The sequence below is a fragment of the Dendrobates tinctorius genome, unplaced genomic scaffold (assembly GCF_039654945.1).
Source record: "Dendrobates tinctorius isolate UK_male_01 unplaced genomic scaffold, ASM3965494v1 ptg000006l, whole genome shotgun sequence".
Classification (NCBI taxonomy): domain Eukaryota; kingdom Metazoa; phylum Chordata; class Amphibia; order Anura; family Dendrobatidae; genus Dendrobates; species Dendrobates tinctorius.
The window spans coordinates 2,649,845-2,670,676 of record NW_027361674.1 but is presented as its reverse complement, the minus strand read 5'-3'; the positions used below and the strand labels follow the sequence as shown (position 1 = coordinate 2,670,676).

At 47.9% G+C, this 20,832-nt stretch overlaps 1 protein-coding gene across 3 annotated transcripts; it reads right to left on the bottom strand.

Moving 5' to 3' along the window:
- Window positions 1–3,144: 3,144 nt before the first annotated feature.
- EIF5 (eukaryotic translation initiation factor 5) lies at window positions 3,145–18,713 on the bottom strand. Of its 3 annotated transcripts, XM_073569876.1 has the most exons (12): window positions 18,568–18,713; window positions 18,201–18,387; window positions 9,958–10,237; window positions 9,798–9,879; window positions 6,044–6,216; window positions 5,570–5,681; window positions 5,166–5,287; window positions 4,614–4,772; window positions 4,379–4,540; window positions 4,050–4,214; window positions 3,796–3,933; window positions 3,145–3,511 (listed from the first exon to the last, which is right to left on the bottom strand). In XM_073569876.1, the coding sequence occupies exons 3-12, from the start codon at window positions 10,027–10,029 to the stop codon at window positions 3,419–3,421; spliced, it is 1,278 nt and encodes a 425-aa protein (XP_073425977.1). In that variant the 5' UTR covers window positions 10,030–10,237; window positions 18,201–18,387; window positions 18,568–18,713; the 3' UTR covers window positions 3,145–3,418. The 3 variants fall into 3 exon arrangements, with proteins under 3 accessions (XP_073425977.1, XP_073425984.1, XP_073425970.1); XM_073569883.1 differs by lacking the exon at window positions 18,568–18,713 and having other exon boundaries at window positions 4,614–4,769; window positions 18,201–18,455; XM_073569869.1 differs by lacking the exon at window positions 18,568–18,713 and having other exon boundaries at window positions 18,201–18,452.
- Window positions 18,714–20,832: the final 2,119 nt, after the last annotated feature.

Below are 20,832 nucleotides of genomic sequence, written 5' to 3'. Positions count from 1 at the left end.
CTGTGCTTCTGTTTTACCGTAGCTTTCCTCCCCTGCGAAACCAGCATAAGGGAACACTGCATCAGGGTACATTCACGGAGATCTCTTACCCATGCAGATGAGGCAGGTACCGGATCACGGAGGGAGGCAGGGGGAATCCTTTAGACTGGAGGAACTTCTGCGGCTCTGCTCACTCGTCCGCTTCCACTCGTATGAGGCTTCACCGAGGCCTCCTTCTGTGGGTGCTCCTGCACGTCCTGCTGCTCTATGGGGGCTCTGTCATCCATCGCTGGGCCTTCAGAAGCACCCCGGCAGCATCACCTCCTGCCCTTTAAGGCCTCCCAGTATCCGGTCAGCAGGGCACTGGCGCGGCACCTCCCCCAGGAACCCTCCCGCGACCTTCCCCCGCATGAACCGTCCCCCCCGATCGCCGCGCACACTAGGAAGGCGGCCGGCACCCGACTTCCGGTTTTGGCGTTCCCGGCCCCGCCCCCTCCACCGCATCACTTCCGCCGCGCGTCAGAGGCCGCGGGAGTGCGCGGAAAGGAGCCGGCACGGCGCCCCCGGCATGCCCGCCGCCCCCATGCGCGCCAGCCTGCGCTTGGCGACTGGACGCAACCGCCGACCCGGCCGGAGGGGGTTTGAGACCGGACCCCGGGGGAAAAACGCATCAGGAGGGGCCTGCATACATACCTGGTGCCCGCATTCTGGAGACGGCTGTCCACCGGACCCTTTGCTCCGCCTGCTCTAACCACTGCCGTGGCGACCTACCCGGCCCCACCGTGGCGCTTCCAGGTACCCCGAGCTTGACCGAGGTAGGAGATCCCCCCGCTACCTGAGTCGGTCAGCCGGCCTGTGAATCCCTCGACGACTCCATGATGGACGATCTGAAGGAAGTCCCGTCCTCTAGGAACAGGAAACCAACTGATGCGTGGGAGAGGTGCCGCCCTTTTGTATCTGTAGGTTTCCTGTTCCTGAAGGGCGGATCCCCTCTCTCAGGTGGTGCTGTCATGGACGACCGATAAAATAAAAATATTTTCTTTACTTTTTTAGTTGTGCCTACCTATGGGGGTGATAATCGGGGGGTTTATTTACTTTCTTTCATTTTGATCACTGTGAGAGTGATCAAAATGAAAGAATGGAATCTGCAGCCGGCAGATTCGGGCGGGCGCACTGCGCATGCGCCCATTTTCCAAGATGGCGGCGCCCATGAACCAGACCCGCTGGACACCGGGAGCGACAGGGGGACTTAGAAGGTGCCGGGGGAGGTGAGAGGGGGTGATGGGGTTATCGGAAGCTGGCGGGGAGCAGAGGGAATGGGAGGGGGGCAGATGACAGCAGCGGCAGATCGCCGCTGTCATTCAGTTACGGGGGGGGCGGAATCAGTGTCTCCAGCCACGTCCGATGCTACAGCAGCATCAGCCATGGCTGGATTGTAATATATCAATTTTCATTGATGAAATACTACTATCGCTCTGATTGGCCGTTTCACTTTTAACAGCCAATCAGAGCGATCGTAGCCACGTGGGGGCGAAGCCACGCCCCCTGTGGCGAAGAACAAAGCCCCCTGTATCTGCGGGTCGGGTGACCTTTCAGTGACCTAGGTCACCCGACCCGCAGGGGGGCTTTAAAGTCATGACGCCACATAGGCATCATGGGTCGTTCTGGCATGACTTTTCATGACGCCTATGTGGCGTCAAAGGTCGTGAAGGGGTTAAAAGAATATATCACTGACGGTAGCCTTATTAGTGGCATTGACATCTGCCAGAAGGATCAGTGACATCCAGGCCCTTTCTGTAGACTCCCCCCTTCCTGTTTATTTTTTTGCAGGATAGAATACTGAAGTCTGACCCATCATACCTTCCTAATGTGGCAATGAACTTGCATAGATCACAGGAAATTTTCCTTCCCTCCTTTTAGGAGAATCCATCTAAGCCAGAAGAGGAAAAGTTTCACTTTAGATGTGAGGGCAATCTTGAATTATATAGACAGGACTAGGTCGTGGAGGCAGAGCAGGGCTTTGTTTGTGTTCTTCCATGGCCACAGGAAGGGGTGCGGAGTCACAAAGGCTACCTTGTCCCAATGGATTAGAGAAGCAATCTCTCTGGCCTATACGGCAAGAGGCGAGCCCTCCGGTTGGGATAAAAGCACATTCAACATGAGCCATGGCATCCTCCTGGGCTGAGAAGGCAGACGTTTCAATTGACCTTTTATGTAAAGCTGCAACTTGGTCGACACCGTCCACCTTCTATAATAATTATAGACTTGACCTATCTGACTTGGTTTTTGGGAGAGCTGTCCTCAGCACAGTGGTCCCACCCAGGTGACGGTTCTCTGCAAATCTCATATGGGTGCCATCATGGGAAGGGGTAAAAAGCCGGCTTACCGGTAATGCTCTTAGTCAGATATATTGTGAATTACTCACTTGGTTATGTATATACAATTATATATTTTAAGTTAGAAGTATGATAAGGGTTTAACTACTGCTTGGCAGTTCCTCTCATACTCTGAAATCCAACAGAGGAGAGGGGGACTGCCCTCTTATTTTGTAGATTTCCTGTTCCTCTGGGCGGATCCCCTCTCTTATGTGGGTGCTGTCGTGGGCTCTCTAAAAGAGCATTACCGTTAAGTAATCCGGCTTTTCCTCTGACCTCAACAGGGCAGATAAGTACGCCATGTGAAGCAAGCAGGAGGGCAGCTTTGAAAGATGGAGACGTCGTACCAAGACCTGCTACACCCATTGGATTGGACCAACCCACAGGTCAGGTTGGGGGCAGATATACAGCATTATAGAATGCTGTATATCAGACCTGAAAGGCAGTGGCCTTACTATACATTGGCCAAAACATGTGACAGGTTTTCTTCAACCTTTTTTCCAGTAGATGGAATTTTCGTATGTATGTATTACAGATTGACTATACATGGTGCCCATGCCTCAAATTTCTCCTGTTTTTAAATCCAGATTTTGGGTTGGTGTTCACAAAGCCAAATTTTACTTAAGTCTCATCCAAACGCTTCAGAAAACTACTCAAAGTTTAACCTGGTGGTGGGCGAGGTCAATACACATCTGAGGCTGAAAATTTGCAAAGTGCAACTTTTACACTCACTTTCCCAATTGGAAGACTTCATAGGGGGAAAAAAAAAAAATTAAATAAAAATCCATACTGCAGTGATCAAAAACCAAACCTTTATTCACAACTGTATAAATGTGCACCAAACACTGGAATTTAAAAAGGAATAACATGCTACAGACCTCCAAAAAGGTCTCCTTTGCTTATGTCATTTTAATTAGTGAAGCTCAGTTATTAAAAGATCAAATGACAGTAGAAAGAAACTAAGCGTACAAAAGTGTAGCACAATGTTCAGGTAGCGCAGCTCATTCGTGTACATGTCGCACTTCAGGCATAAAAAGCAACTGGTGAACGGCTTTATGTGAACATTAAATGGCATCAATGTCAATGTCATCATCCTTCTCGACAGGCGACTTTACAGTCTCCACCTTGGGCACGCTCACTGTTTTAGAATACACAACCTGTGGAGGCAAAAATAAAAATCAGATGCCTGTATAAGTGACCATGCTACTACCAAGTATTACTGGAAATCCATCATCAGTGGGTGAACTCCATGACAGCTATGTTTTCTATGTCTGCATTTCAGACAACTTATTTTTTCCATAAGTGTGGCTGTACAAGACTTTTTCAGTGCTGTTTGGGGGTTATAAAAATTGCCGAGTGATCAATAATGGTGACGTTTCTGTTCTACATTAACACTGGTCATTTACAATAATGTCTTCATCCACATAGCATGAAACATTACCTCTATATTTTCGTCTTCCTCATCGTCGTCATCATCTCCAGAAGACTCCTCTTCGGCTTCCTTCAGCCATTTAATAAAGGGGTCTGCTTTCACCCTTATATCTTTGGCAAGTTCTTTAGAGACGTATTTTTTGGATGGCTAAAAGATAGAACACAAACTATAGCCATTACAAAGCTTTAACCGATATTGTATACAAAATTAAAAATTTACCCAATTACTAAATTACAATGCTTCAAGAACATAATTGGCAATACCTTCTCAGCCCAGCTGAAGATCACCTCTTCTTCCAAGAGATCTGCATCATACATTTCCTTTAAGATGTGTGGTATTTTGGAAAGAAGTTGGGCCTGGTGCATACGCACCACGCACTCAAAGCCATGGAGTAGGTACCTTTGCGCCTTCTTGTTATTGTGGCAAAACTAAAAGAAAATAAAAAATACCAAAGTTTCTTTGTGCATTAACCACTAGAGGGAGCAGCAGTCATTGCAAAACCAATGAAAGGCTATGGGCAGATAAGTGACAGAGCAGCTACCCAATAGACATTTAGCAGTATGTGCCAGGGTCAGTTTAGAAACATACTTACACGGAGGAAGTGTCGTCTATATTTCTTTATCTGATCTCTTATCTTGTCATCAAAGAGAACTTCGGTCAAGACCAAAGGTCCCAAAATCTTTACATCAAGTCTTTCGGCTTCAGCTAGAATTTCTTTGTCAGAAGAATCAATGATGCCTTCTTCCTTCTTTTTCTGCAAAATAAGCCACATGAGGTCCAAGTCCCCTTACATCACCACTGAAATAGAAACAGGATCCTGATCTTACCTTCACATAGTCAAACAGCATGTTCACTCGGTCCTCCACGGGTCGCTCTAGGTCCTCACTTAGAGTGAGATTTTTTGCATGATCGCTTATTTCTTCCATTCTGCGTCTCTGAGCCTCATCGGATGTGTCTTCACCCCAATCTTCATCATCATCATCCTCCTTCATATTTAAAAAAAAATAAATATGTAACCAACATTATACAAGAGTACATTTGCAGTTTAATTTTCCCTTACAGATAAACATGAGTTTTTCTAGGCAGAGTTTCCAATGGCATTAATTTGCTACCCACCATTATTAAAGAATGGGATGAAGTGGGGAGAACAAATCCAAAGATTTCCACTTTATAGTTTTTATGTAAAGTGTTTAGTTCTGATTTGGCCAACAATAAAGCTTTACTTTGTCACTTAAGAGGCGACATCTAAGAAAGCTGTTGTGGATAAATCTAGTTCCCACCAACCTCAGGAAACTACACATTAATGTGGTATATATCAGACTGCACTTCAATCACAATTCTGACAGTATGGGAAGACTACATCTTGATCTGTTACTTACAACACGTGGAGGATTTAATTCCGTTAAAACTGCTGTCTCATTGTTTTTCTCAGCACCATTTTCTTTGACCCTCTTGTTTTTCTTGTCTTCCTTTTTTTTGCCTGAGCCACTGTCTGTGTTCTCTGCAAAGAGGCCCCAGTAAGTATTCCTAAAAGGGATCACCATTCCCACCCAATACTCACAGCAAGTAAAGATACAGATGGTGTTTTGAATCATTTTAACAGTAGAACTCAAGTAAGAGAAAACTGAATAGGAAGGACTCAAATTACTCTAGCAAGCAAAAATTGGGACAGTTGGGTTTGCATCTGCCACAGAGTGTTGCTTGCACTCAAGAACCAGGGCAATTCTTAACCCCACTACACATTACATGCAGTAACAGAAGCTCATACAAGAGCAGCACCTACCTGGTGGATTTTTGAGAATGAAAGTACAGAGCTTATGGTTGGTGTCCAGCATGCCCCGATAACCACAGGCTTTACATGAATTACCTATTGTTTGTTTCTTGGGATTGACATGCTGAAACAAAGAACATTGTTGTTAATGTCTTCACGCACCATAGTGTGGTGAAACTGCAGTGTTCATTTTTTATGGTCACAAAACTGCAGTGACAGCTAACAGATACAATCCTGATGTAAAGACTTCACAAAAACCAATCCTAACACGGTCATAAAGACGATTAGCAAAACCCAGTCACAGCCATTTAACACAAAAGAGTTTACTATGAAGCCAAAAAGCTGACAAAACACGCCAACAATACACATTAGTGCAGTAGTTATGAGGAGCAAGATGACAGGAGAAATGTTTATATCTTGAAGTCAGAGCTGGCATGTAGTAGGTTGTAATTTATATAATGAGAAAGGGTGATTTCTGACACTCACCAGATCAGTTTCAGGGTTCTCGCACTCAGGACATAGAACAAACTTTTTAATGAATCCATCCAACATGTCTTGCAGCTTATTTGCCTCATGAGATCCATTGACAATGTAACGGTCATTCTTAACATCAAACTGGGTCTGTGCTCCCAGCTCACAACCAAAATATTTGGTGGGATCTATTAAAGACAAAATGCAAGAAATCAAATAGTCTGTTTGCCTATATAACCACAAGTGTCCTACTAGAGTCAGATTGAGCACTTATGTTCTCAGTGTATTTACAACTGAACAATTCCTACTAGTCTAAATGGGTTTCTTTTTATGATCTGCCAATAACCCATGGCAGCATATGACTGGTCAATAGTTTAGTTTTTTGCCTCATGCATACAAGAAAATCCAACATTCATTGTTTAATTTGGATTAAGAATTTTCGTTTAAATGCGTTTTCCCCATCAAATCTTAAATAAAAGGATATCAATTTGTGCTGTGGTTGTTTAGCTATAAAGTTTAGTTTTCGCCAACACAAAAATTTGGGATTGACAAGGCTATGGTAAGGTGGATTCATAGCTGGCTCAGTGATCGTACGCAAAGTGATCATAAACAGTTTCACATCCAATTGGAAGAATGTTTCCAGTGGAGCACCAGAAGGCTCTGTCCTAGGCACAGTGTTGTTCAACATTTTATAAAGAATCTATATAAGGGAACTGAAGGCAAACTGATCAAACTTGCAGACAATGCAAAGTTAGGAGGGATAACCAAAACTAGAGAAAAACATGGGATTCAGAAGAATCTTGATAAGCTTGAACAATGGGTAGCAACTAAGAATGGCATTTAACAGGGAGAAATGCAAGATTCTACAGCTGGGCAAGAAAAAAAAAAACATTATATCCATAGAATGAGGGGAATAGAACTAAGCAACAGCACGTGTTAAAAACTTGGGTATAATAGCTCACAGACTGCAGGAGCCAGTGTGATGCAGCAGAAAAAAAAAACCAAAAAAAAAAAAAAAAAAAGAAAACTGTTCTGGAAAGTCTAGATCACATCAAGTAGTTATCTTTCTACACCTCCTTCCTTTGACAGGCCTCATCTGGGAATACTGTGTCCAGTTCTGGGCACCACATTTTTTAAAAGATATTGAAAAAAAACTTGAGCAAGTTCAGAGAAGTGCTACCAGGATGAAGAGAGGACTGCAAAGTATGTCCTACAATGAACAATTAAATGATCTGGGAATGTTTAGCTTGCAATGAAGGCTAAGAGCAAACTTAATATCTGAAGGGATGTCACAGTAGAGGGATCATACCTTTTTATCTGCACATGGAAAGATGAGAAGCAACAGAATGAAACTGAAAGGGAGAAGTGACTGAGGGTGATCAATGAGTGGAACAGGCTGCCATGAGAGGTGGCAAGTTCTCCTTCAATGAATGAGAGGCTGGACAGACATTTGTCTGAGATGGTTTAGTGAATCCTGCATTAAGCAGGAGTTGGACACTGACCCTGGAGGTCCCTTCCAGCTAACAATGAAAGAAGCCAGACAAATGGTGGCCAACTGATACCTGAACTAGTGTCAATTAACCCCTTCATGACTGGAGGCATTTTCGTTGCATTTGTTTTTTGCTCTTCTTCGCAGAGCCATAACTTTATTTTTCAGTCAATATGGTCACGTGAGGGCTTTTTTTTGCAGGACGAGTTGTACTTTTGAACGACACCATTGGTTAACATATGTACTGGAAACCAGGAGAAAAATTCCAAGTGCAGTGAAATTGAAGAAAAAAAAAGTGCAATCTCACATGTTTTGCCTTTTTACTAGATTCTTAAAATGCCAAAACTGCCCTTCCATTATGATTCTCCAGGTCATTACCAAACATGTCTAGGTTCTTGTATTCAGGTGGTGGGGGGGTGGAAGTCATTTTCCGATACCGTAGCATCCCCATTTTTGTGCAGATACGAACTGTTGTTCACCTGTTATTGCATTTTAATGCAATGCTGCGCCGAACAAAAATAATTCTGGCGTTTTGACTCATTATGCCATTTAGCCATCAGGTTAATTTTTTTTTTTGATAGCGTGGGTGATTCTGAACGTGGTGATACCAAATATGTGTATGTTCGATTGGGGGTGATTTGAATTTTTTTTTTTTACTTTTGCCATGCTTAAATAGTCTCCGTGGGAAGCTGCCATAACCCGATTAGCTCTGCTAAACACAAGTGATCTGATCATCGCCTATATGTAGCTGAATTACTCACTTGCTATGAGCTGTGGCCACTGGGCATCGTTCCCAGCAAGCTGGCAGTGATGACCATAGAGGTCTCCAGGAGACCTTTGGTTGTCATGTCAACCCATCGGTGACCGGCGATCACGTGACAGGGTTCACTGATGGGCAGATTTCCAGCACAATTGCTGGAAGCGCATGTTAAAAGCCACTGTCAGCATTTGACAGCAGCATTAAATGGGTTAGGCTAAGTGCACACGTACCGGAACTCTCGCGGAAATTACCGCGAGAATTCCGGAATTCCAGTCCGCGGGGGGGGGGAGAAGGAAAAAAAAAAAAAAAAAAAAAAAAAAAAAAAAAAAAAAATCGCATTTTAAATTCCCGCGAAAAAACTAGCATTTTGCAAGCGTATTTAGCTTGCAAAATGCTAGCATTTTCCAAGCGATCTGTAGCATCGCTTGGAGAACTGTTTGATGAGTGTGACCAACCTGTCAAACAGTGTTTGACAAGTGTGACCAACTTTTTACTATTGAGGCCGCCTATGCAGCGTCAGTAGTAAAAGATAGGATGTAAAAAAAATAAATAAAAAAAATGGTGTTATTCTTACCCTCCGACGTCCCGCGCAGCCGTTCCCAGTAATCCTTTGCAAAAATGCCCGCGATGATGCCCATTCTCGCGGGATCGCGATGTCTCGCGGTTATTCGCGATGACATCGCGCGAATGACCGCGAGACTTCGCGATCCCGCGAAAACGGACGCCATCACGGGCATTTTCGCAAAGGACTACTGGGAACGAGAGCGTGAAGAGAAGCGGGAAGACTGCGCGGGACGTCGTAGGGTGAGAACAACAATATTTTTTATTTTTAAATTCTATTTTACAGGGATATGGTACCCAAAGCCCAGTCTCCTCTCCTCCGGACCGTGGGTACCATCCGCAAATGTTCTGCTTACTTTCCGCATGGTGTGCACAGCCACATGCGGGAAGTAAGCGGAACAATGCATTCCTATGGGTGCGGGATCGCCGCGATTCCGCAAATTAATGAGCATGCTGCGGTTTTTACCGCGAAGCGATTCCGCCACGGTAAAAACCGCAGCATTAGCACAGCATTGCGGAATCCCATAGGAATGCATGGGATGCTTATTTTTCGCGTTTTCGTGGCAAAATCGCGCGGTTAAATCCGCCGCGGAAACGCGAAAAAAACGCCACGTGTGAACTCAGCCTTAATAGCGGCGGGTGGATCGTGATACCACTCGCGGCTGTTCCGGGCACATGTCAGCTGTTCAAAATAGCTGACATGTGCCAGGAAAGATGTGGGCTCACCGCCAGAACCACATCAAAAAGAGGGTGTCTGACATGGGCATACTATTACGCCTAATGTCAGAAAGGCGTTAATGGGGTTGCTCCATTAAGACAATATGCAGTTATGTAAAATTAAACTATCAGTACATAGATGCCAAAAAAAAAAAAAAAACACCTGGAGGTTTTTTTGGAACAAATCCATGCTTACCATCTGTGTGTAATATGTAAAAATAATATATATATAACTAACTTACACGTTGGAGGCCGATTAAGCGCCTTTGCAACATCAACCATGTTGACTATTACTGTCTTTATTCCATTTCCCTTGCCCTCTACCTGCAACAGGAATAAAGAGTGGTCAAAACAAATAACAGTAGTATTCTTCTCCTGGCCTAACAGTTTGGACACACTTACCTTGGCAATCAAACGGGGCATTTTGTACCGATAGAACTGATCGGAAACACTGCGGTTGACGTTGACAGACATTTTGGTTTATTATGATCTCTTTCAATAAGAGGAAAAGCTCTTTGATTGCAACTTTTTGGTATCTTCTGTCTGGAGAAGACTGGATGACATAAACGACTGCAAGAGTTCTCGGTCTTTGACATGAAAATAATTTCGCCACAGAGGCTGTGAGCTTCTTGTTTGTATGCTATGTTTCCCCAATACAGGTACCAATGGCTGCGCAACAGCTCTGAAAAATAAATAAATCCCAAACTTTATTCAAGTTCTTTTGCTTAAAATCTGATCATAGTCAGTGAAACTTTTAGCAAGTATGCAGATAAAGCTAACTTTCCCCACAGTACAAGTAAACTTACATAGAAATACATTAACAGACAATTGAAATTCTTCTCTATCTGTTCTCTCCCATGAGATCAAGGAATTGGATATGTAAAAAAAAAAAAAAAAAAAAAAAAAATAATAATAAACTTAAACCCAACAAGCTCAATGCTCCTTTACCTCAGCATCTTCTGTCAGGGTTGATTAGTGACAGTGTACATAGAAGATAGTTTGCAGATACCACCAGATCTGCAGGTTCAGATGATTAACATGCAATCTTGTTTAGCTCATTCCTGTCTGTACTGATCGATGCTAAGTATTTGGGGATATTCATGATTTTTTTGTCTGACAATTGTCTGTACTGCTCTTTACCAGGTCAGAAGTGGCCAGTTCTTGCTTTGCTTTTATTGTATTCCGCCTGTTGCCCTAATATTGTTTTTTTTTTTTTTTAATGATTTTAAGTCTGCCCCATGGCTCCAGAAATCTGGGCCTCATGCCTTTTACTAAGGGTCCCGTTACATTTAGCGATGCACCAGCGATCCTGACAACGATACGACCCGGTCAGGATCGCTGGTGCATCGCTAAATGGTCGCTAGTGAGCTGCCAAACAGGCAGAGGAGGAACTGACCGGAGGGGGCGTGGCCAGGGCTTAGCGGCAGCCCTGCGCCTGAGAACGCTAGTGTGAAACTAGCCTTGCTTCCACGACACCCATCGATCATGGAGAAGTGACACAGAACCGAGCTTCCTTCACCATTTTGTAGAGCTGGGAGAAAGTTTGTGGCAGCTCATCTCCCACAGGGATAATGCATCAGGAAATTCATCACACCCCATAAACCAACAGCCTAATGATGGGAGAGTCAGAGGCACCAACTAATGCCCAGTCAGACTTTGCAATACCAAATTTGGGAAGTTAAAGATTCCACAGAGGTTAAAAAGTTATCTCAAGCTCAAATAGCTTGGATTTCTCCACACTTCTGATCAGTGGGAACCAACAGCGATTTTGAGAATGAAGGTTAAACAGCACTGATTTAGCAAAACATCCCTTTCAGGTCTACAGTGACACAGCAGGATTGTTAAGCGATTCAAGTGTCACACTCCTGATTTTTTTTTTTTTAAAGCCAAAAACAGGAGTGTAACAATCAGACAATGTATAACAGAAACAAGTCATCACTTATGCATTTTTGACCCACTCCTGGTTTTAGCTTACAAATACTGATGTGAAACACTGGCCAAAATACTGCCATGTGAACTTAGCCTTAAAATACCGTATATATGCACGTGTATAAGCCGACCCCCTTAATTTTGCCACAAAAAAAAAACCTGGGAAAACTTATTGACTCCCATACAAGCCTAGGGTGGAAAATGCATCAGCTACTGTATTATTTTTTGCTGAGCTTATTTTCCTGCAGGCAAAACCTGCTTGAAGCAGTTACCTACAAAACAGTACAATCCCACTCTTGTCTGGCTTTTCTTTTTACTAGGTTCACAACGCTAAAACTGACCTGCCAATATGATTCTCCATGACATTACGAGTTCATAGACACCAAACATGTGTAGGTTTTTTTTATCTAAGTGGTGAAAAAAAATTTCAAACCTTGCTAAAAAAAAAAAAAAATAACGCCATTTCCGATACCCGTAGTGTCTCCATTTTTTTTGTGATCTTGGGTTGGGGGGGGGGCGCTTATTTTTTTTGCGTGCCGAGCTGACATTTTTATTGATACCATTTTGGTTTAGATACGATCTTTTGATCGCCTGTTATTGCATTTTAACGCAATGTCACAGGGACAAAAAAAAAAAAAACAAAAAACCTGTAATTCTGGCGTTTTGAATTTTTTCTCGCTATGCTGTTTAAGCCCCCGTCACACATGGCGATCTCGCTGCTGAGTCACAATTTGTGACGCAACAGCGATCTCACCAGCGAGATAGCCGTGTGTGACACTGACCAGCCCCCTGCCAGTATCGCTGTTGGAATGCCCTGGACATCTCTTTGATCGCTGGTCTCCCGCTGGCCAGCACACATCGCTGCGTGACAGGTGGGAGACCAGCGATCAGCGCACTGCTAACTAAGGTAAACATTGGGTTTCTAAGCAGCGCGCATCACTTAGAAACCCGATGTGTACCTTAGTTACCAGCACGCTGATGCTGATCACTGGTGAAGCTGTCTGACAGCTCACCAGCGATCATGTAGCGACTCACCAGTTGATATCGTTGTCAGGATCGCTGGTGAGTCACTATGTGTGACGGTGCCCTTAGTGATCAGGTTAATACCTTTTTTATTGATAGACTGGGCGATTCTGAATGCGGCAATACCAAATAGGTTTATTTTAATTGTTTTATTTAGAGTGAGGCGAAAAGGGGGCGATTAAAATATATAAAAGTTTAAAACACTTTAGTTTTGGCATGCGTCAATAGTCTTCATAGAAGGCTAGAAGCTGGCACAACTCAATCGGCTAAGCTACATAGAGGCGATGAGCAGATCGCCTCTATGTAGCTGAATAACTGACTTGCTATGAGCACTGACTACTGAGTGGCGCTCACAGCAATCTGGCACTGACAACCATAGAGCTCTCCAGGAGACCTCAGGTTGTCCTGCCGACACACTGGTGACCCGTGATTATGTGACGCGGGTCACCGGTGTGCGTATTTCCAGCCCGATGGCTGGAAGTGACATTTAAATGCAGCGCTGTCAGCGGCTTTTATCCAGTTAATAGCCACGGGTGGATCGCAAATCCACCCACGGCAATTGCGGGCATCAAGGGATACAGACATTGGGGTAATACACCAATGTCAGTAAGGGGTTAAAGTTTAGTGCCCCCCCCCCCCAAATAAATCATGACGCAACTTCCTAAGACTGTTCCCCCCTGCAGGCAAAACCCACTTACAAAAAACTTTAAATCAGGTTTTCCTGTGTATTTCTTGTCTCGTGCAAGCTGATAACCTAAGTCTAAACTTTTTTTCTCTAGCAAAATGCCGCCACTTTTTTTTTTTTTTAAAAGCGAACCTGTTACCTGTTTTGGCTACTATAAGATGTATATATCTTATGCTGTAGATAAGCCACGGTCCAACCTGAAAGAAAAATAAGTTCTCATACTAAACTGCAGAGCGGTCTAGTCCGATAGGTGTCACAGGTCTGGTGCCTCCCATCTTCTAGCGACGCTGCCCAGCATCGCACTCCTGCTCAGGAACTGATCTGCCCTGTTAAGGGCAGAGCAAAGTATTGCAATGTGCAAGCGCTGAAAAGGGTCAGAGAGGGTTTGCTCTGCCCTAAACAAGGCAGATAAGTACACCTACGTAGGAGCGCGACGAAGCAAGCAGTAGGGCGTCGTTGCAAGATGGGAGGCGCCAGAGCCGGACCTGTGACACCCATCGGACCAACCTGCAGGCGAGTATAATAAAAGCTCATTTTTCTTATCTTGCAGGTCAGACTGGGGGCTTATCTACACCATTACAGAATGCTGTAGATAATCCCTGAAAGGCAGTGGCCACATTTTATAGCAGCCAAAACAGCTGACAGGTTCCCTTTAAAGCTATTTTTTTTCTAACCCCACAATAGTATATAAAAAGGTGCAGGTCACCGAAAGATCAGTGACCTGTCATAAGTCCATACAGATGAATATGTAAGCAGAGAACCACATAAAGCTCCGCCCACCCAACAAGAATCTCATTGACCAAATACAAAACAAACTGGTGGAATTCCTTCACCACGTGGTCTAAACTTAAAGGCAACCTGTCAGCAGGGTTATGCATAGCAACCTACATGGTGTCAGGTTGGCGTCGTTATACTAAATGATAATGAAATGATACCTTTGTTGATGAAATCCGTCTTGTGCTTTTTTTAATCTGTTTTTAGTTAATGATATGCTTGTGTTCTAAAACGGGGTTCATGTTTGTGGTGCTCCGATTATATATTCATAATGAAGACTGATGACAGGTCACTGCTCCATCAGTGACCTGCCCCCTAGTTCGCATAATGAATATGCTAATGTGTGTATTTGAAAAAAACAAAAAACAAAACATGTCACTTCATCAAAATGGCAGCTGCGCAGAACACTTGTCAGTTAGTGCCTATCTTAGGCTAATTTCACACTAGCGCTTTGAGGCGCAGCGGACGCTCACTGTGAAGCTCCACCCCCTGCAGTGCCTCCTCTCGTCAGCTCCGCCTATGGACACATGACGCTGCATGCGACCTGCGTACCCATCTTTAGCATTGGGTACGCAGGCCGTGAACAGGTACACTTTTGACGGCGCGCCGACAAAAGGAAGCATGAGCCAGGGCAAAAGCATACTTGCGCACGGCAGTCACGCGCCCATAGACAGTTTGTGACTGATTGCAAAAGACTGACGTTCGACACAAGCCTAACAGTCCCTGTGTTACATAAACAGATCTTTAGAAAAAGTAACATAGGGACTGTTAGGCAGGGTCTACATATGCACATGCAACTGCTGGTGGGTCTGGGGACACAGGGAACAGGACAGGTTATTTTTCAACTAAACTGAAAGCGTCTCTGGAGTAACAGGATAAGTGCAGTACATACTAGTTTGGATGCCCTTTGGCCACTAAGGTCTCCACCCCTGGACACCCCCCCCCTTCCTTGATTGCACAGAACATGCAGCAGTCACCCTGTAATCCATATGCACGAGCAAAGGTGAGCATGTCCTTCAGCTGTAACATGCAACCTGGAATAGAACACACGAGCTCCCCCCCCATACAGCAGTGTCACACACACACACACACACACGAGCTCCCCCCCCATACAGCAGTGTCACACACACACACGAGCTCCCCCCCCATACAGCAGTGTCACACACACACACGAGCTCCCCCCCCATACAGCAGTGTCACACACACACACACGAGCTCCCCCCCCATACAGCAGTGTCACACACACGAGCTCCCCCCCCATACAGCAGTGTCACACACACACGAGCTCCCCCCCCATACAGCAGTGTCACACACACACACACACGAGCTCCCCCCCCATACAGCAGTGTCACACACACACACACGAGCTCCCCCCCCATACAGCAGTGTCACACACACACACACGAGCTCCCCCCCCATACAGCAGTGTCACACACACACACACGAGCTCCCCCCCCATACAGCAGTGTCACACACACGAGCTCCCCCCCCATACAGCAGTGTCACACACACACACACGAGCTCCCCCCCATACAGCAGTGTCACACACACACACACACGAGCTCCCCCCCCATACAGCAGTGTCACACACACACACACGAGCTCCCCCCCCATACAGCAGTGTCACACACACACGAGCTCCCCCCCCATACAGCAGTGTCACACACACACACACGAGCTCCCCCCCCATACAGCAGTGTCACACACACACACACACGAGCTCCCCCCCCATACAGCAGTGTCACACACACACACACGAGCTCCCCCCCCATACAGCAGTGTCACACACACACACACGAGCTCCCCCCCCATACAGCAGTGTCACACACACACACACACGAGCTCCCCCCCCATACAGCAGTGTCACACACACACACACACGAGCTCCCCCCCCATACAGCAGTGTCACACACACACACGAGCTCCCCCCCCATACAGCAGTGTCACACACACACACACGAGCTCCCCCCCCATACAGCAGTGTCACACACACACGAGCTCCCCCCCCATACAGCAGTGTCACACACACACACGAGCTCCCCCCCATACAGCAGTGTCACACACACACACGAGCTCCCCCCCCATACAGCAGTGTCACACACACACACACACACGAGCTCCCCCCCCATACAGCAGTGTCACACACACACACGAGCTCCCCCCCCATACAGCAGTGTCACACACACACACGAGCTCCCCCCCCATACAGCAGTGTCACACACACACACACACGAGCTCCCCCCCCATACAGCAGTGTCACACACACACACGAGCTCCCCCCCCATACAGCAGTGTCACACACACACACACGAGCTCCCCCCCCCATACAGCAGTGTCACACACACACGAGCTCCCCCCCCATACAGCAGTGTCACACACACACGAGCTCCCCCCCCATACAGCAGTGTCACACACACACGAGCTCCCCCCCCATACAGCAGTGTCACACACACACACGAGCTCCCCCCCCATACAGCAGTGTCACACACACACACGAGCTCCCCCCCCATACAGCAGTGTCACACACACACACGAGCTCCCCCCCCATACAGCAGTGTCACACACACACACGAGCTCCCCCCCATACAGCAGTGTCACACACACACACACACACGAGCTCCCCCCCCATACAGCAGTGTCACACACACACGAGCTTCCCCCCCATACAGCAGTGTCACACACACACGAGCTCCCCCCCCATACAGCAGTGTCACACACACACACACACGAGCTCCCCCCCCATACAGCAGTGTCACACACACACGAGCTCCCCCCCATACAGCAGTGTCACACACACACACGAGCTCCCCCCCCATACAGCAGTCACACACACACACACACGAGCTCCCCCCCCATACAGCAGTGTCACACACACACACACACGAGCTCCCCCCCCATACAGCAGTCACACACACACACACGAGCTCCCCCCCCATACAGCAGTCACACACACACACACACGAGCTCCCCCCCCATACAGCAGTGTCACACACACACACACGAGCTCCCCCCCCATACAGCAGTCACACACACACACACGAGCTCCCCCCCCATACAGCAGTGTCACACACACACACGAGCTCCCCCCCCATACAGCAGTGTCACACACACACACACACGAGCTCCCCCCCCATACAGCAGTGACACACACACACACACACGAGCTCCCCCCCCATACAGCAGTGTCACACACACACACGAGCTCCCCCCCATACAGCAGTGTCACACACACACACGAGCTCCCCCCCATACAGCAGTGTCACACACACACACGAGCTCCCCCCCCCCCCATACAGCAGTGTCACACACACACGAGCTCCCCCCCCCCCCATACAGCAGTGTCACACACACACGAGCTCCCCCCCCCCCATACAGCAGTGTCACACACACACGAGCTCCCCCCCCCCCATACAGCAGTGTCACACACACACGAGCTCCCCCCCCCCATACAGCAGTGTCACACACACACGAGCTCCCCCCCCCCCATACAGCAGTGTCACACACACACGAGCTCCCCCCCCCCATACAGCAGTGTCACACACACACGAGCTCCCCCCCCCCCATACAGCAGTGTCACACACACACGAGCTCCCCCCCCCCCATACAGCAGTGTCACACACACACGAGCTCCCCCCCCCCCATACAGCAGTGTCACACACACACGAGCTCCCCCCCCCCATACAGCAGTGTCACACACACACACGAGCTCCCCCCCCCCCATACAGCAGTGTCACACACACACACACGAGCTCCCCCCCCCCATACAGCAGTGTCACACACACACACACGAGCTCCCCCCCCCCCATACAGCAGTGTCACACACACACGAGCTCCCCCCCCCCCCATACAGCAGTGTCACACACACACGAGCTCCCCCCCCCCCCATACAGCAGTGTCACACACACACGAGCCCTCCGCCCAGTCATGACTCTCGGGGAGGGACCGCTGATGACTCACTACTGCAGCACTGACTCAGCCCTACCAGGCCGCGCATGCGCAGAGAGCCTCACACTCCCCTCTGCCCCAGCACAGAGGAGAGGGGGGTCCCCTGCACCCCAGATGAGGGGTCCTCACGTATGCTGCGCCATCTCCACCGCGGCCCCTCACTGAGTGCCCAAGCAGCCCTGCAGCTACTCTCCAGCCACCTGCGTCACATCCTCCTCCTCCAGGCATGAGGCGCGGCCGCCATTTTACCTTCGCAGTCCCCGCCATCCCGCGCTCGCTCACCACTCACCGTTTTCGTCCAATAAAGACATAAACACAACGCTGCTCGCCCTTGGGTGCGATGAACGGAGAAGGGCAAGAAGGAACGGATACAACCGCGGAGTACTTGGACGGCACAGCGCACCGCTGGCCACGACACTGGACCCAGGCCGGAGGAGATTACACACCGAGCGGGAGACACCCTCCGAACGGGGAACCTACGGCACAAACCGGGGACATCATTAAATCCGGAGCGGGCGAAGAGTACAAACAAAAACAAATTCACAGACACTGGACGGTTTAATAACACGGGCGAGCGGCTAATTACAGGTCATTAATTAGTGGGAAAAGGCGTTAATTGGCGGCACCGGGCGGAGCACGCTGCGCCGCGCACTCACCTCACGAAGCTTCTAGTTCTCTAGTACGGAGGCGCTTGTGAGCGAAGCCTCTCAGCCAGAGACCAGCCTACCTCTGGGCGGGCACCGCCTACTCCAATTCTCCACGGCCATTGGACGATGCAGGGGGTTCTCTGTTGGTCTCCGATTGGTCAAGTTCTCCAGCCAATCAGGAGGCGTTTCTTTCGTCGGCAGCCCAATAAGCGCGGTTTCCACTCGGTAGAGGAGGCAGAAGTGTCGCGAGATTCGCGCGGGAAAGTTGTCGATGATTGCCAAGCCACATGTGACAGGACTAACCTTTATGTGTGGGGGGTGACTGAGGGGAAGGGCACGGGGTAATGGCTGTCTGCAGCGAGGCGCTCCGTGTGTAGCCGAGGTATAGAAGGAATACAGAAGCATATGTTTGTAGAAAAGTGGCGTAAAAAGCTCTGAAAAGTCTCTAAATGTTTGTGTATCGTGAGGCTGTGCAAGAATCACATAACTTTGTGGTGTTTTGACCCACATTTTGATCCAGCTCATATAAAGCAGGCAGAGCTGAGATAGCGCATTCCAACCATCACAGGCAGTAGCGTCTTTACACCACTAGTCCCTTGAAACATCGCTCCTTACCTGACGGATTCTGTAAGACGAATGTGCCCCATCGCGTCACATCAAGGCCAGAGTGAAAAAAACCTCCAGGAATATTCCCTTAGGGCAGGGTGGGGAACCTGCGGTCCATGGGCAGCTTCCCGAGGACCACAGTGCTCAGGCCACCAGTCACGTTTTGCCGGCCACCAGCCCTTTAAGTGCGTCTTGTACTACCAGCATGCAGCATTCAATACTGAACACTGTGCACATGCAATGAAGGATTATGACCAGTCCCATTGTCTCCTGTGATGTATATACAGCACTTCCAGAGTATCAGATGTGATGTATACAGCAGCCCATGGGTGATGTGTATACTGCGGTCCCAGTGTCTCCTATGTGATCCTGTCCCTGTGGCTCCTATGTGATGTATGTGCTCCAGTTCCAGTGTCTATTATGTGATGTATATGCTCCAGTCCCAGTGGCTTCTATGTGATGTATAGGTGGCGCCCCTGAGGCTCAGTCGTCACAGAGGTACTGCACCTTCTCCTAAGGTGTAGTGCCCCACCAACTAGGTAAGTTGGGAACTCCTTTCCACACTCCAACACCTGCATCCCACACACAGGATAGCTCAGTAGGTCCGCCTAGCAGCTTCAGGCTGGGGGTAGCAGAGCACCCTTTGTGGAACCCTGCTTCGTAACACGAGATGTGCTGGGAGGTGGGTGGAGTTAGTATAAAAGAGGGGGAAAGTTGAGAATTGTAGGTCAGTCTGACAGAAGTGAGTCCTAGAGAAGTTCAGTTCTGAAGTTAGTTTTGAGTTCAGTTTTGAGCTTTTCAGTGATCTGAGCCAGCTGGCACGGGAAAGAGAAGAGAAGGAGAAAGACGTAGACCTGCAACCTAAGCTTCCATAAGAGATAGAAGGAACAGCGCGGAACGAAGGAGTGAGAGAACAGAGAGGAGTTGTGGGTTGGAAGAGGAACCCTGCCTATTGGTTCACAGCGCAAGGCCAGGGCCCGGTCCCCGAGGTTGTATGGACACTTATGGTTCTGCAGCAGACACCGGTGGAGTAGTTGGCTGTAAATGCACTACTCCCATCAAAGACTTGGGACACAACAGCAACTGGATAGAGAGCCAGGACTTCTGAGAAGGGAGTCCCCGATAGAGGCTACAGCTGTCTGTCATACAAGTAAGGTTCTAGGAACATCTGACAGGAGGCATTCCATAGAACTACGGTACTGGAGTTCTTCACATTAAAAGGCGCAATAGAGGAGTCGTTCAGGAAAGGCACATGTTGGCGGAGTGTTGGAGAGGAGAACCCTGACTTGCCCGGGAGATTGATTGAGTCTCTACCCCGGAGGACGCGGCACGGAGGCAGGCACCAGTGGGTACCACAAACTGTGAGTAAAGCTTTGAAACTGCATGCCCTGGTGTCCTCCATTCATTCGCCGTTAACACCTTCAGCACCGCTACATCTGGGAACCAGCATTTATACCCTTCTGCGCCTCTCATCCATTACACCTACACTGCCCTGGGACTACAGCTCCACCTGTGGGGAGCTATACCATCTTTGCTGCACCACACCATCAGTCCCAGCGGATCTGCATGCAGCGTTGGCTTACCATCTCCCTTGCCAAACACCACGGGTGGCGTCACAAACTATTCAAATAAACTAACACCATTAACATCACCGCCATTGATATTGGG

What these genes read in the sequence shown, in the direction of transcription:
- EIF5 (XM_073569876.1), bottom strand. Translation starts at nt 10,029, where the DNA reads ATGTCTGTCAACGTCAACCGCAGTGTTTCCGATCAGTTCTATCGGTAC. An exon ending in AATTAAATCCTCCACGTGTT is followed by an intron (nt 4,773 to 5,165) that starts GTAAGTAACAGA and finishes TTAAATATGAAG; the next exon opens with GAGGATGATGATGATGAAGA. An exon ending in TGCTGTTTGACTATGTGAAG is followed by an intron (nt 4,541 to 4,613) that starts GTAAGATCAGGA and finishes CTTATTTTGCAG; the next exon opens with AAAAAGAAGGAAGAAGGCAT.